Source organism: Leptonychotes weddellii, chromosome 4, assembly GCF_054177405.1.
Source record: "Leptonychotes weddellii isolate Sample4059 chromosome 4, ASM5417740v2, whole genome shotgun sequence".
In the NCBI taxonomy this organism is placed as follows: Eukaryota; Metazoa; Chordata; class Mammalia; order Carnivora; family Phocidae; genus Leptonychotes; species Leptonychotes weddellii.
The window spans coordinates 94,109,209-94,125,031 of record NC_138372.1 but is presented as its reverse complement, the minus strand read 5'-3'; the positions used below and the strand labels follow the sequence as shown (position 1 = coordinate 94,125,031).

Genomic DNA, 15,823 nt, shown 5'->3' with positions numbered 1-15,823 from the left:
TTACATCTGCAAACTTTAGACCTGTTTAAGTCCATTTTTTCCCCACCTAATGAAATTTTGAGGTATAATTTACAAACTATAAAACTCACTTATTAGGATTGTACAGTTCAGTGATTTTTAGTAATTTACCAGGCAGTGCAGCCATCACCATAATCTATTCACTTGTTTCTAATTATTTATGGGGTTTCTGCTCCCCAGGTCCTGGCTCTACTTCTTCTACCACCACAAGCTTCAGCATGGCAGAATCTCTCACCACTTTCTCTGATCCGAGGACAGAAATGAGCGTCCTGGAAACCAACCAGTACTTGTGCTCCCAGCTGGAAAAAAACAAACAGAACTTCCGAGACCTCACGGAGAAATTCCTCACATCCAAGGCTACTGCTTACATCCTGGCCAACCAGCTGCAGAAATACAGTAAGCCCTATGGGTTCACAGTCACCAGAGTGATAAATGATTGTCTAACTTCCCTATGAGAAACTAAACACTCTCCAAACTTTATTCTTCTCTCTCCATCAAAATATATCTCGTCCTGACTATACTCCTGGAAAGGTAGAAGTGGGTATTTTACCCTCAATTTGCAAAAGATGGAGACACTGAGGCACAAAGGAGTAAAGTTTACAGTGAGAGGTAGGGAGGCAGAGAGGCTAAAACCCTGGTTCAGACACTGAACTATCTTTTCTCTCTCAGGAACGTGTGTCAGATTCTAGAAACATATAGTATCACTTTTATTAAGTACCCTTTGCAAAGCATTGTGCTAGCTGCCCTGGGAGTGTACTAGTATTCTCCACCTGCCTTATAGGAGCTTAAAGCTGTCTGTTCCCCGCTAAACCGCAGATACCTGGAGATCAGAACATCGATTGCAGACGCAGAGGGAAGTCCTGATGCCTGGAGCAAGATTTTTTTTCCCATATGAGTTTTAAGAAGCTGTTCCTCACACTCTGGTGAGATTGAAAGTATTTCCAGGAAAATCAGAGACTCTGTAACACCTTTTCGATCTCTCCCTGAATATGAACTTTGTAGACAGCAAGCTAGTCCAGGATCTGGGCTTTGAGACGTGGAGCCAAAATGAGAATGGAGGAGCTGGCCCTTCCCTCTCCATGCTCAGCTCTCACATTTGGAAATCCTTGGACAATCCCAAACCTGTGGGTAATGGGGGGGCCAGAGGGGAGGCGGCAGGAAGCTGTAGTGACTGAAGGAATCATGATGTAAGTGAGGACACATAAGAGACAGGAATATTAGAGGAGGATTCTTGCTGATATTGAAGTAGAGTTTGCTTTCAAATTTCTACAGTTATTTTTCAATAAATCAATGGGGGATAAAATTTGCTATCCAACTTACTAGACATGGAGAAAAAAGCTAAAAAGCCTACTTTTTCAAGAAGGAAAGGGGCTTCTGGGTGGTTCAGTTGGTTAAGTGACTGCCTTCAGCTCAGGTCATGATCCCAGGGTCCTGGGATTGAGCCCCTCATCAAGCCCCGCATTGAGCCCCACATCGAGCTCCCTGCTCCCTGGGATCAAGCCCCGCATCGGGCTCCCTGCTCCTCAGGGAGCCTGCTTCTCCCTCTCCCTCTGCCTGCCACTCCCCCTGCTTGTGCTCTCTTTCTATCAAATAAATAAATAAAATCTTAAAAATAAAGAAGGAAAGGATGAGCTTTGGGGTGTGGAAATATAAGGGTTTTTTTTTTTTTTACATCGCTCATTAAAATCACAATTGTAAGACAAATTTTTTGAAGCTAGAGAAGAAAAGAGATATCACCCTAGATCTTAGTATAAAGATAATACAGTGCAGTGATTAAGAGCATGTATCCTGGGCCAGACTTCTGGGGTCAAATCCAAGTTATCCTCTTTGTACCTCAGTTTCCTCATCTGTAATGGTAATAATAATATTTACCTTTTTAGCTAGTGGTGATGATTACATGATAATAATTCTTGAAAATCTACTAGAACAATGCCATGGAAGCACTATGTATTAGTTCTCCTCTATTCTAACACAACACCTGGTAGCATTCGAACATATATCTTTCAGATTTTTTTCCCCTCCTTACACATATTACACAGTTGTATCCAAATAAACTTGGAAATTTTTGAAATATTGGGGGGATTATTGAAACTCTCAACATGGGAGAACTATCAGTCCTACAAACTTTGGAGCCTTCTCCAACACACAGGAAATCACTACTTTATGTCCCAGGTTAATGCTTTACCTAAGAGGCTACAAGGCTTGGTAAAGTGGCCCAAGATTTGGAGTCAGACCTCAGGGGATATGAATTCTGACTTGTCTCCTTCCAGTTCAATTATCTTGAGTAAGTTACCTGCCCATGAGCTTCTCTTTCCTCATATCTAAAATGCCATGTAATCTGGGAGATTGAGGAATGAGATGTGGAGCTCCCAGCATGGAGCCTGGTTGCCAGGGTTCCATTTGTCCTTGGGATGGACCCTGCCTCCTCCTTTGAAGGCAGCGAGCACAGCAGCATGTCCAGCATTCCCCTGAGGCAGGTGTGTCTGTTTTCTCAGAGAGTGAAGAGTACAAAGGCCTCATCGAATCCGTGCTGGAGGAAGAAGTACAGTTTGACAGGCAACTGGCAGAGAAGATGAGACCAGCTGCAAGGCTTGGGTAAGTAGGTACCTGTGTGGGAATGTGTGAATTACTATTTGAAGTGGGGCAGCCCAGGCTGCTAGTATAAAGAGCGCATTTGTCCAAGGAGAGGGATAGAAAAGTACGTGGCAGGCACAGAACTAGGTAAAGACAACTGGCGGGGCTGTGGGAATTAGGGGGTAGTGTAGTTAGGTCTCTGGGGTTCTCCCTTAAATATCATAGGAATAAAATGGAGACAGACACCTGAGATGGAGTACTAGCAATGTGGCTTCTAGCTGTGTGACCTTGGGCAAATTTACTTAACTTTCTTTTTTTAAAAGATTTTATTTATTTATTTGACACAGAACCAGAGAGAGAGAGAGAGAGACAGAGCAAGCACAAGCAGGGGGAACGGCAGGCAGGGGAAAAGCAGGCTCTGTGCTGAGCAAGGAGCCCGATGTGGGGCTTGATCCCAGGACCCTGGGGCTCGATCCCAGGACCCTGGGATCATGACCCGAGCCGAAGGCAGCCGCTTAACCAACTGAGCCACCCAGGCGCCCCAAATTTACTTAACTTTCCTGAATCTTAGTTACCTCAACTGAGGTACAACTTCATCTGTAAAATGAAAATACTAACAGTATCATAACCCTCAGAGGGTTATGAAGATTAAATGCATTAATACAAGTTAGAACCATCTCTGACACATATGAAGCTCTCAACAAATAGTTTCTGTAATTATTATACTTTTATTTATTTATTTATTTACTTATTTATTTTTTAAAAGATTTTATTTATTTATTTCACAGAAAGACACAGCGAGAGAGGGAACACAAGCAGGGGGAGTGGGAGAGGGAGAAGCAGGCCTCCCGCCAAGCAGGGAGCCCGATGCGGGGCTTGACGTGGGGCTCGATCCCAGCACCCTGGGACCATGACCTGAGCTGAAGGCAGACGCTTAACAACTGAGCCATCCAGGCACCTCTATACTTTTATTTTTTTATAGGTGTGGTGGTTGTCATTAATGAACTAACATTTTCTACTACAAGAAATATTTTCCAAGCTTTCCAAAGTGCCTTTTCATGACAAAAATGTTTCTCCTTCTCAATCTTGATTTTTTTTTTCTAAGTATTATGCTATGTGGAGTATTAACTGGTAGGGCTATTGGGTATATAGATAATCAAGCAGCTGTTGTCTGGAAAATAGTTTATTAATAATTTAGTACTGAGGACTAGCATTGTTTATCCTCAGAGAGTTTCAAATATAGGGTAGATTGTGGCATTCAAGATGTCTTTTAACCCTTTGTTGAAATGAAATCTGAGAAGCTCAAATATGTAAAATCTAAAGCAGAGATACTTGATTGAAGGAAGCCTAGGTCTAGAGCCTCTGTTGTTCTCTAGTCTATGTCTTCACCAGCTCTGACACTTTACAGGAGCTCTATGGAATAGAGTTTGAAAGACAGTCTGTAGACTATCACTTAGTAGGACAGCAGGGAGGAGATTCAGGCATCAGATGAGGTAGATGACTATAAATGTCTAGTCCAGCTTTGGGATTATGTGGTTCTATGTGGTATTAACTGAATACCTACTTGTGTATGTACACTCCGTTGGGTACTGTAAGTTGCATAATATGTGGCACTATCTCTAGCCTCAGAGAGCTCACATTTTAGATTGGAATCCATGCAAAATATTTGTATAGTCATTAGAAAATGGTGAAAACCCACTTAGCATGATGTAATTGTTGTAACTCAGAACTTTATTTACTCTTTAGTGTCTCCTTACGGATTATGGCTTATTTGCATGTCACTGAAAAGAATGCTATGCTTCTTGACCCTTTCATTGATTTTTCTTTTCATCCTTTGAATCAACACCACGTGTACCCACCCAACACTTCTATATCTGGCTTGTGCATATGTGCACGCCACTTTCTGCATAATGCTTGATGATATATAATCCATGGAAGTGGATGTGGGCTGAATTGAGGAACTGAAGGGGCATCTTTTCAAAGTAAAGTTAATAAAAAACAAAGAACCAAACCCAATGCTGTTTCCTCATTCCCTCTGCCACAGGCAAGTCATACAACCTGTGTAAAAATTCAACTTGGGAAGTTCCTTAGGGGCATTCTACGAGATGTCTCTGCTGAAACTCCCATAACCTATGCACTGTTACATTTTACTTGTTTTTCTTACTTTAGGAAATATGATCCCCTAATTCAGGCTCAGGCACAAGAACTGACCCACTTACGGCAGAGGATACAGGAAGGGAAAGGTGTCTGTTATCTTTTCATTCAGCATACAAAGAGCACGGTCAAGTCTTTTGAAGGCCTCCTCAGGAGCACTGACATTGCCCGCTACCAGGGACAGAGATTCTGTGAACAACTGGCCCAAGGAAGCCAGCTGGCAGAGAACCTTGCCAGCAAACTCACCACTGGTAAGTTGGCTTACAGCCCATGGAGACCCTTAGGTCCTCACAAAGATCCTAGCCTCACATAAGTCTCCAGGACTTATGCTTCCAGGACTCTACGAGTGACTTTTTAGCCAGATGTCCTACTGTTTTGTGCCCTTCTCAGCCTATTGATAGTGATACTATCAGGTGGAAATACCTACCATCGTCGCTCACCTGGGCCCAAGGGGAGCCCCCACAGACATTTCCTCTTTCTTTTAAGGATAATTGATTTACAGTAAAATGGCTCCCTGTAGTGTCAGTGCTGTGAGCTTTGAGAAATGCATATAGGGTGGTGTAAGCACCACCACAATCAAGATACAGAATAGTTCCATCACCACTAAAAGTTCCTTTGTGCCTCTATGTAGTCAACCATTGTCTCCCGCCCCAGTTTCTGGAAGCCACTGGATCTGTTTTCTGTTCCTACAGATTTTCCATGTCCAGAATGTATCAGTAGTTTGTTTCTTTTTCTACTGTTGAGTACTATTCCATTATATGGATATACTACTTTTATTTATCTATTTACCCATTGAAGGACATTTGGATTATTTCCAGTTTGGGGCCATTATGAATAATAGCTATAAAGATTCACACACAGGTTTTTGTGTGAAAATACATTTTCACTTCACTTCACTTCACTTCAATTGGGTAAATATGTAAGAGTGGGATTGCTGGGTCACGTGGTATGTGAAGAGGAAACTGCCACACTGTTTTCCAGTGTGGCTATACCATTTCAGATTCCCACTGGCGATGTGTGAAAATTTCAATTGTTCCCCAATATCAACTTTTGATAATTTCAGGTTGTTGTTCTTTTGCTTTTTGTCTTTTTAGCAATTTTAATAAGCATGGGGGCGGGGAAGGCATTGTGGTTTAATTTACATTTCCTTAATGACTAATGATTTTAAGGATCTTTTCAAATGCCTATTGACTCTCCTTATATCTTTGGTGAAGCCAGTGTTCAAACATTTTGTCATTTTAAAATTGAGTTGTTTGTTTTCTTATTATCAAGTCTTAAGGGTTCTTTACATTTCTGCATACAAGTCCTTTATGAGATATTAAATTTGCAAATATTTTCTCCTGGACTATGGCTTATCTTTTCATTCTCTTCACAGTGTCTTTCAGAGAGCAGAATTTCTTAATTTTAATGAAGTCCAACTTACAGATGATGCTTTTGTAGTTATATCTAAGAACTCTTTTCCTAAAACAAGATCCTTTGCCTTTCCATATAAATTTTACAATCAGCTTGCCATTATCTGTTAAAAAAAAAAAAGGCAACAGCAACAAAATCCTCTTGGGATTTTGAGTGGCATTGCTTTGAATTTATGAAAAATTTGAGGAGAATTGACATTTTTAATAATACTGAGTTTTCTGGGGCACTTAAGTGGCTCAGTTGGTTGAGTGTCTGACTCTTGGTTTTGTCTCAGGTCATGATCTCAGGGTCCTGGGATTGAGCCCTGTGTGGGTTCTCTGCCTCTGCCCCTCCCCTACTCTCTCTCAAATAAATAAATCTTAAAATAATATTGAGTTTCCTAATTAATGATCATAGTGCCATATTAGGCTGAGGAAGTTCCCTTTTTAATTTTTTTTGTTTTATTTATTCATATTTGAATGAACAAACAAATCTTTTGTTTTTTGTTTTATGATGGTGACTGCTGACAACAGGGAGAAAAAATTATGTCTCCTAATGCAAACATGAGGAGTCATGGTCCAACCAAGAAATGTTTCCACCTTATTTGAGGAAGTTCCTTTTTATTCCTTATTTTCTGAGCGTTTTATTTTGAATAGATGTCAAATTCTATCAAATGCTTTTTATTCATTTATTGAAATGGTTGAATATTATATCGTAAGACCCTGGGTCCTGTTAAAACCCTCCAGAAATTATTTTTTTTAAAGATTTTATTTATTTATTTGACAGAGAGAGACATAGCAAAAGAGGGAACACAAGCAGGGGGTGTGGGAAAGGAGAAGCAGGCTTCCCGCTGAGCAGGGAGCCCAACCTGGGGCTTGATCCCAGAACCCTGGGATCATGACCTGAGCCGAAGGCAGACACTTAACGACTGAGCCACCCAGGCACGCCTGGAAATTATTTTTTAGCAGGCAATCAACCCCATTAGGGTCAGATTCCCAAGTTCTGTCTCACCTTCTATAGGCAGTGGTTCCAATATCAGGTGAGCGTTCAGTACCTTTGATATGCTGTTGTTTGGGTTGGTCCGGCAAATATGTTACTCAGGTTTAGTCTGGAGTAGATGGTGGTTTATGTGGTAATTTAGTTCTCTAATCCTTTGTCATGATCTGTTGGGCCAATTCCACACATATTCGGTTTGGGGATGAGTCCTGGTACTTTTGTCAGCTCATAGACCGTTTTCCAGCCTCTCTTCTCTCTGGTATTTCTTCTATACTTTCAAGTTCCCAAGGGTCCCTTTTCCAAGTTCCTCTGTTTAGAAAGATTGAGTTTTCTCAGAGATTTCTCTTCTCACACTGCATTGCAGTTCTGCATGACTGGGGCTACTTTGAGAGCAAGGAGGCAAGAAAATTGAGAAATAGAAAATAAAAGGGAGCACTCTTCACACTTTTTAGGCAAGAGGTCCCTTTTTCCTGGTTCTTTGGATGAGAGAGATTCTCTTTTGTGGTTCAGGTCACTGTCCAGCTGCCTTGACAATACAGTTCAGCAACTGTGCTGGTCTCTAGGTGGGGTCAGGAAAAAAAAGGGGGAAAAAAAAAGAGAGAAGATTCTCTTCACACACTCTGGCATGCACAAGTGCCTTTGTCAAGTCATTTGGTTAGAAAGGTTAAGTGGGTTCTCCTGAAGTTGTTGCTTCTCAGAGACTGCAGTGGGTTCTTTATGAGAGCCTAAAAGGACATACAACCATGGTCTAGCCACCAGCTATGTGGCAAAAATGAAGATTACAGCTGCAGAAGTCCAGAAGGCAGCTGAATGAGTATTCTGTGCACTGGACAAAAGACATTTTCAACTTTTTGCCTTGACTTGGAAGTAGATGTCATGGTGATGATCTGCCACACCAGGAAGAGACCGTCTGGTGTTGCTCAGGAAAGCTTGCCAGGCTACTTCTCTGAAGACACAACCTAAGCCCTCTCTCTCAGAGTATTCTGAACAAACATGCAGAGTATTATGCCTCCGATCATATAGGCCCTCATATTTGTAATGTGTGAAATGGGACCTGCTCAATTTCTGACTAGCTGTTTCTGTTTTTTGGTTTGTAGAAAATTACAATGATAGGAAGGATGAAGATGGACAGGAGCCCCTGGCACCCAGGTAACTGAATGCTGAAAGGGCCGGTAATGGAATGGTGAAGTCTAGAGAAGATTCCAGAAGCAAGACACCAAGAGGCCAAAGTCCCAGATCCAGGAAAAAAAACTCAGAAACTGCTGATTTTACCTATTTCATTCATTCATTCATTCATTCATTCATTCATTCATTCATTCATCATACAATGATGTGTCTGTCCTTTTAAACAATGTTGTCTGTTTTCTGTGCAGTTCTTGTATTGGTTACCATTTCCTAGTAATTCATCAAGGTTAATTAGCTAGAGTCAGTCTGACATAAAGGCCAGAGATCCCTGGTTTCTGTAGTCTAAAAACCTGTATGGTAAAAACAAAACAAAAAAACCCAGAGTGAGACATTGTCTCAGGAGCCACTAATTCAGTGGACCACTTCATATTTTTTAAACAAAAGTTGTCCACAGCATTTTAAGGTCTCTGTGTGTCATAAGTGTATTTGAGAGTAGTTGAGTCTACTTCCTGATCCACGTTATGTGGCCAGCACACTGAGCACCTGCTGCTCCCTTTTACCAAACTCTAGGTACAGTAACCCTAGTCAGAAGTGGATTGTTATGCTTTCTCTCTCATCCAGATGGCCTTTTTGGTTTCTGGGGTCTCTTCCAGGAGCTTGAGATAGGACCAGCTGTGAAGCTGTGGTTCCAGGTTGCCTTAGTTTAATCTCCTGTCTTACCTCCCTTCCCTGCCCCCACCCCAGGCTCTGCAGGGAGCTCCAGGAGGAAGAAGAGAATGAAGTCTCGGAAGACTCACTAGATGAACGGTATTTGACTCATTCCAGTCACTGTGACTCTCACCAGCCTCCCAGCAGCAGTGCTTTCCCCTCTGATGTGCAGGAAGCCAGCTCTGTTGCAGAAGTCACCAGTGAGTACTCCCATTATAAAGAGAATAAAACTCCACCAACACTGGAAAAATGGAGAATAAAGCTCCAGTAGCTTCTACATGCTTACCACCTCTGTCTAGGCTGAATGAGATCATCTCTACAGGCAGGCCCTAAAGATTAACCTTGAAAAAGTGACTAGGCTGAACACAGCTCTGGGACCAAGTTTCAAGTACAGGTCCCTGGTGGGTCAGGTAATTTGCATTGTTCCTGGTCCACACCTCACCTCAGTCACTCTAGTCCCCACTGGCATGTGCAAGCGGATGGACTCCAGGCAAGTCAGATTGAGAGTGAAGGGATCATGGCAGACTCTCTGCTACCACTTCAGCATGTATACAGAATCTAATAGACCTCCTCTAAGATGAAGCATCTTAGCTTTCTGGGAATGTTCTTGCTAATTATAGTTCCTGAACAGTGTCCCTTAAGCTTTTCTAACTGCCTGAGAAATACTAGCAGTCTTGCCCATATTTTTGGAGGTGCATTATCATGGTTCCAGTCTCCAGTCTTCATCTCCCCTCAGATGACTTGCTTCCTTACAAGGTTCCATCTTAGTACCAGAACATCAGGTGGTTTCCCTAAGGACAAGGCTCAGCTCTTGGCAACCCTTGGGTAAATGGCTAGGGTTCCCATCCTTTGTGTGATACCATTTTAAAAAAATGTCTGTGGGTTTAGTCTCAGTGCTTTAAGAGCCCCTAGGAGTAGAAGCCTCACTGGTGTGTGTGTGCGTGTAGATTAAAACCCCAACCTTCATCTCCTTTCCCTTTGACTGTTTGACTTTCCTTTGGGGATAAAAGTTTGGACTGTTAGAGAATTATATGTCTTATGTCCTCTTGTAGGCATGAGAAAGAAACTTTTTAAGATTTTATGTATTTATCTTTATTTGAGAGAGAGAGAGCACGCAGGGGGAGGAGCAGAGGGAGAGGGACAAACAGACTTTGTCCTCACCACAGAGCCCTATGAGGGTCTCGATCTCACAACCCTGAGATCATGACCTGAGAGGAAATCAAGAGTCAGATGCTTAACCAACTGAGCTACCCAGGCATCCTAAGAAAGAGACTATCTTAATCCAGTCAGTGTTAGCTGAGTTTTTTAATAGTGATGTAAGCTATGTCAGGTTTTGTCTTTTTGCCAATGGTGGGTGCTTTTTATTACCCAGGCAGTCCCCTTACAAAGGCTTCCTCATTCCTATTTCCCATTTCACCTTGAGATGTAGAGGGAGGTCTTTGTCATCTATTAAAGATGTCCAGTCATAAATCATGTGGGAGAGGTATTTAGTAGAGACATTAACTAGTACCTGAAAGTCTTAAATAAGAAGTGGCCACACCTCTCCCAGTGCTAGATAAGCCCTACTCAGAAGGCTTATTTGGTATTTTCCCACCTTGTGTCAACCTCCTTTATACTTCCCTTATCCTTGTGTGAGAGGTGGTCCTGTGGAGTCTGCTTAGCACTGGAACATGCTTTGTTTGAAGGCCTTTAAGGGCTGTTAAAGGAAGTCCCCTGGTGTTCCCTGATGAAAGAGGAAGTTGGCAGAAGAATGGCGAAAGGCAGGAATCTTGCTGAGAGGCCCTTGGCCACCGCATTAGTAATAAGAATTCTCCATCTTCTACCTCATTCCCTGTCCTGGTGGAATGGCTGCAGAAGATGAGATCCAGAGCCTGCACCGGCACCTGAAGGAAATTATTTTCATCAATGACTGCCTTCAAGAAAAGCTGCAACATCATCTCAGCATTTCTGACCAAGGAAACGGTAGGGGCGGCCCAAGTCTGCCTGCTTCTGGCAATATGTATCTTTCTAAGGACTTGTCGTGTGTTTCAGGGCTTCACAGATTATAAGAACTTAATATACCTTACTTCACTTAGTCTTAGAAATGGCCCAACTAGGGAGAATAGGGCAGGTATGAATAGTCCTACTTTTTTTTTTTTAAAGATTCCATTTATTTATTTGACAGAGAGAGAGAGACACAGCAAGAGAGGGAACACAAGCAGGGGGAATGGGAGAGGGAGAAGCAGGCTTCCTGCGGAGCAGGGAGCCCGATGTGGGGCTCCATCCCAGGACCCTGGGATCATGACCTGAGCCAAAGGCAGATGCTTAACGACTGAGCCACCCAGGCGCCCCTGAATAGTCCTACTTTTTAGATGAATAAATAAGCTCAGATAGAGGTTTGCCCCAAGGTTGAGCTATCCCTCTATCTTCGAGTTGTCTGACGTCCAAAGCCCTTCTTGTGACTCCTCTGCTGTATGCTTTCTGCTGCTCCTCTCCTCTTGCGTGGTAGTCATTCAGTAGAACTCAGGTTGCTGAGTACCACGTTCAGCAGAGCGAGGGTCCCTGCTGCTGCCATCCTCATCCCCCTCTCTAATGTCTTGGTTACTCTTCATGTCCCCAACGTGGTTCTTCTCCCCACATCCTCCTCCTGGATTGCACTCACACAGAGGCCATCATTCCTCAGTCTTGGGCTGGGTCAGAACAGTGACTGGGTCTCTTTCCACACCAAAGCAGCAGCTATGTCATGAGAAAAGTCTCCTTCATAATTTCAGCCATTGGGTGTGATAATACTAATGAATGAGCTGGCATTTGTTAAGGGCCTTGTGAAAATTGAGCTTCTGTCCCATTACACTAAAGTCCCAACCTTTGAGTCCCCAGGGTTTTCTTCTGGGCTGAGAAAGAAGGGGAAAAGGAATTGCAGAAAGCATTATCTCAAGTGAATGTGTTTAAGTTGCCTAAACTGTAATTATTTCCTGGAATAGGATGCACGTCTAACCTCAACAGGCAGAGCTTGGAGTCTATTGCCCAGCTGTACAATGAAAAGAGAGGTATCAGGGAAGAAAGTCTGAGCCTTCTGGCTCACCTGAATCGTATTTCCAGAGGTAAGTGGTCAAAACCCCCAAGAGAAGGTCACTCTCAGAGCCTTCTTTTCTCTTGCCATACCCAGCTATAAAAACAAAAGGTGATGGGGAGGCCACAGCTACCCAAAGCCTCCTGACTCCTAACTCTCCATGTAGAGAGGGCTACCTCGTAGGTGCTCCCTCTACAGGTCCCCAGACTCCAGGCTCCAGGAAGGAGTACTTCTGGGAAATCCACCCTTCAGGTACAAACCACAGCTCACGGATGCAAGCCTGAGAAGAAAAGAACAATCCTCAAAGGTGAGAAGACATAAGAGAACAATTATTTTAATTGAGTAAAATTTGCCAAGATTAGATAAACTCTGTCTTAGAATGCTGAAAGAACAAGCAAACAGAATTTAGATTCTAGGTCAGTAATCTTTGAGGAAATGTGAGGACCAGAAAGGTACCATGAGCTTAAAAGGAGCAAAACCCCAATTTTCAAACTGATGAAAATAAAGTACTAAAAAATTGAAATAAGTATAGCTTATATTGATCCTTGGCAAAATACAAATTTATTGCAATCAAACTATAATATTCCAATCGCCTTATGGTTCCCAGCTCTTCCTATTGAGAAAAGCCAAACCAAACCAAATTGCCTTCAGATTGGCAAAAATATTTACAAACCTGCAAAATATCTTCAGCCTATCCCCTATATACACCAGACTCAGCATTTACTGAGTTTTTGCTGTGTGCAATGCCCACCCCAATAGACATCCCTGCCTGATCTGGTAGGTGCCTGTTAAGAAAGGTCACCTAAGATTCCTTTTACCTTTTTTTTTTTAAGGTTTTTATTTATTTATTTATTTGACAGAGAGAAAGCATAAGCAGGGGGAGCTTCAGAGGGATAGGGAGAAGCAGGCTCCCCACCAAGCAGGGAGCCCAACATGGGGGCTTGATCCCAGGACCCCGGGATCATGACCTGAGCCAAAGGCAGAAGTTTAACCGACTGAACCACCCAGGCGCTCCTACCTTCTTCTTCTTCTTTTTTTTTAAGATTTTATTTATTTATTTGAGAGAGAGTGAGAAAGAGAGCACAAGTGGGGGGAGGGGCAGAGGGAGAGGGAGAAGCAGACTCCCTACTGACCCACTGAGCAGGGAGCCCCACGTGGGGCTCAGTTGCAAGACCCTGGGATCATGACCTGAGCCGAAGGCAGATGCTTAACCGACTGAGCCACCCAGGCACCCCTTCTTTTACCTTCTTGTACCTACGTTGCTTTTGTTTCCAAGGACTCTTCTAAATAGGACTGTCCTCAGATTACTCGAACCAGTTGCCTGGTGGCTCAGAGAATGGAAGGAGCTGAGAGTTTATGTCAGTCCTACAGCACCCAGTGACCCTACCTGTAAATCATTATCCATGATTGATAGGTACAGGCATAGGAAAGCCCAGCTACTTGACTTGAGGGAGCCTTTGTGGTGAATTAGCTTTGGGAAAAGGGAATCTAGAGGTGAACTTAGTAAAGACCCAGGTAGATAAACAGAAGGAAATCGTTGCCTTGGAAATCCAATTAAGAAAGAGAGATTCACCTCAGATCGTAAGAAGGAAGATTAAAATCTTTAGGTCCTGGGGCGCCTGGGTGGCTCAGTTGGTTAAGCGACTGCCTTCGGCTCAGGTCATGATCCTGGAGTCCTGGGATCGGGCTCCCTGCTCGGCGGGGAGTCTGCTTCTCCCTCTGACCCTATCCCCTCTCATGCTCTCTCTATCTCATTGTCTCTCTCAAATAAATAAATAAAATCTTTAAAAAAAAAAAATCTTTAGGTCCAATGGGAAAGAAGCCCATGGTGGGACAGCTAGAGAGAAACAAAGAGAACCATGGGAAATAGGGCAGGTCTCCTAAGTAGTTTTAAATCTGGCTGTCATTATAAGAACCTGGTAAGGTTTTGCCTAACACAAATGCCTAGATATCACAGCCAGAGATTCTGATTAAAATGGTTTCACATGTGTTTGGGGTATTTGTTTTTAAAAAGCTCCTAGGTGAGGGACACCTGGGTGGCTCAGATGGTTAAGCATTTGCCTTCAGCTCAGGTCATGATCTCAGTGTCCTGGGATCGAGTCCTGCATTGGGCTCCCTGCTGAGAGGGAGCCTGCTTCTCCTTCTCCCTCTGCCCCTGCTGCTCCCCCTGCCCCTGCTGCTCCCCCTGCTTGTGCTCTCTCTTTCTCTCTCTCTCTGACAAATAAATAAATAAAATCTTTCAAAAAAATTAAAAAAGAAAATAAAAGCTCCTAGGTGATTCAAATATATGGCTACCAATGAGAAGGACCATCAATCTCCCAAGATCTCAGCTCACCAGTATAGAAGTATCTCAAATGTGCAGTTACTTATGAAAGGCCGACACTAGCCATTGATGGGATTTGCATTCCTCTCTCAACAGTCTTGTTTGTATAGCATGGAAAAAAGAGAAAAGGACAGGTAGATGGATGGATTAGATCTATAACCAGTCTATCTGGAGCAGTTTCTCAGATTTTTTTGACCACAAGACACAGTAAAAAATACAATTCTTTGTAACCCGATGTTATGTTTAAAACAAACAAAAAACCTTACTATATGTAATAGGTCCTATGTAGTATTTTCCTTCCTGATTCTTTAAGTAAAACCTGTAGTAAACAGTCTACTATATTGATTTCACAACCCACTAGTGGTTCCTGATCGCAATTTGAAAAATTTTGCTTTTGATTAGTCTTTTCATTAAACAAAATCTTAAAAGAGTATTGGGGGCAAAATTTTTCCTCCACCTATTTATGTTTGAATGATCCAGGACCTTTGAATTAACTAATGATAGATAAACTAACGATAGATAAACAGGAGAAAAGACAAGGTTCCTTTACATATGCATGTTCCTTTACATATACATATGCATTGCTTTGTAATGAGTAACTCCCAGAATACCCAGAGGTAAAAGTTTGTATACCAACTTAACAAAGGGTTTCAGGGCTTCAGTGAAAAAGTGTGGAAAATTCTATTGGACTTTTGATGCTATTGGTAATGGACAGTCTGTATCCATGCAGCTGAATTCTCAGGAAACTCCCTTGGAAGGGGTGGGAGGGCAGGTTTCATGTGGCACCTGTGTTTTTGGGATGTTCTGCTCTAGTCAGATAAAGGAAATTCAGATAAGATTTTATTTTATTTTTAATTTTTTAAAAAATTTATTTATTTATTTATTTGACAGAGAGAGACACAGTGAGAGAGGGAACACAAGCAGGGGGAGTGGGAGAGGGAGAAGCAGGCCTCCTGCAGAGCAGGGAGCCCAACGTGGGGCTCAATCCCAGGACGCTGGGATCATGACCTGAGCCGAAGGCAGACGCTTAACGACTGAGCCACCCAGGTGTCCCCAGATAAGATTTTAGATGTTTCCCCCATCAAAATACCATCCACTTTTTTCAAAGAAATGGAACATATAATCCTAAAATTTGTATGGAACCAGAAAAGACCCCGCATAGCTAGAGGAATGTTGAAAAAGAAAAGCAAAGCTGGTGGCATCACAATTCCGGACTTCCAGCTCTATTACAAAGCTGTCATCATCAAGACAGTATGGTACTGGCACAAAAACAGACACATAGATCAATGGAACAGAATAGAGAGCCCAGAAATGGACCCTTAACTCTATGGTCAACTAATCTTTGACAAAGCAGGAAAGAATGTCCAGTGGAAAAAAGACAGTCTCTTCAACAAATGGTGTTGGGAAAATTGGACAGCCACATGCAGAAGAATGAAACTGGACCATTTCCTTACACCACACACAAAAATAGACTCAAAATGGTT

At 42.6% G+C, this 15,823-nt stretch overlaps 1 protein-coding gene across 1 annotated transcript; it reads left to right on the top strand.

The window, feature by feature from the left end:
- The first annotated feature begins 232 nt into the window (after nucleotides 1-232).
- LOC102744075 (NBPF family member NBPF6-like protein) lies at nucleotides 233-8,287 on the top strand. Its single transcript, XM_081817113.1, has 4 exons — nucleotides 233-414; nucleotides 2,514-2,613; nucleotides 4,762-4,997; nucleotides 8,232-8,287. Exons 1-4 carry the CDS (start codon nucleotides 237-239, stop codon nucleotides 8,285-8,287), a joined length of 570 nt encoding a protein of 189 aa, XP_081673239.1. The 5' UTR covers nucleotides 233-236.
- The last annotated feature ends 7,536 nt before the right edge of the window (nucleotides 8,288-15,823 follow it).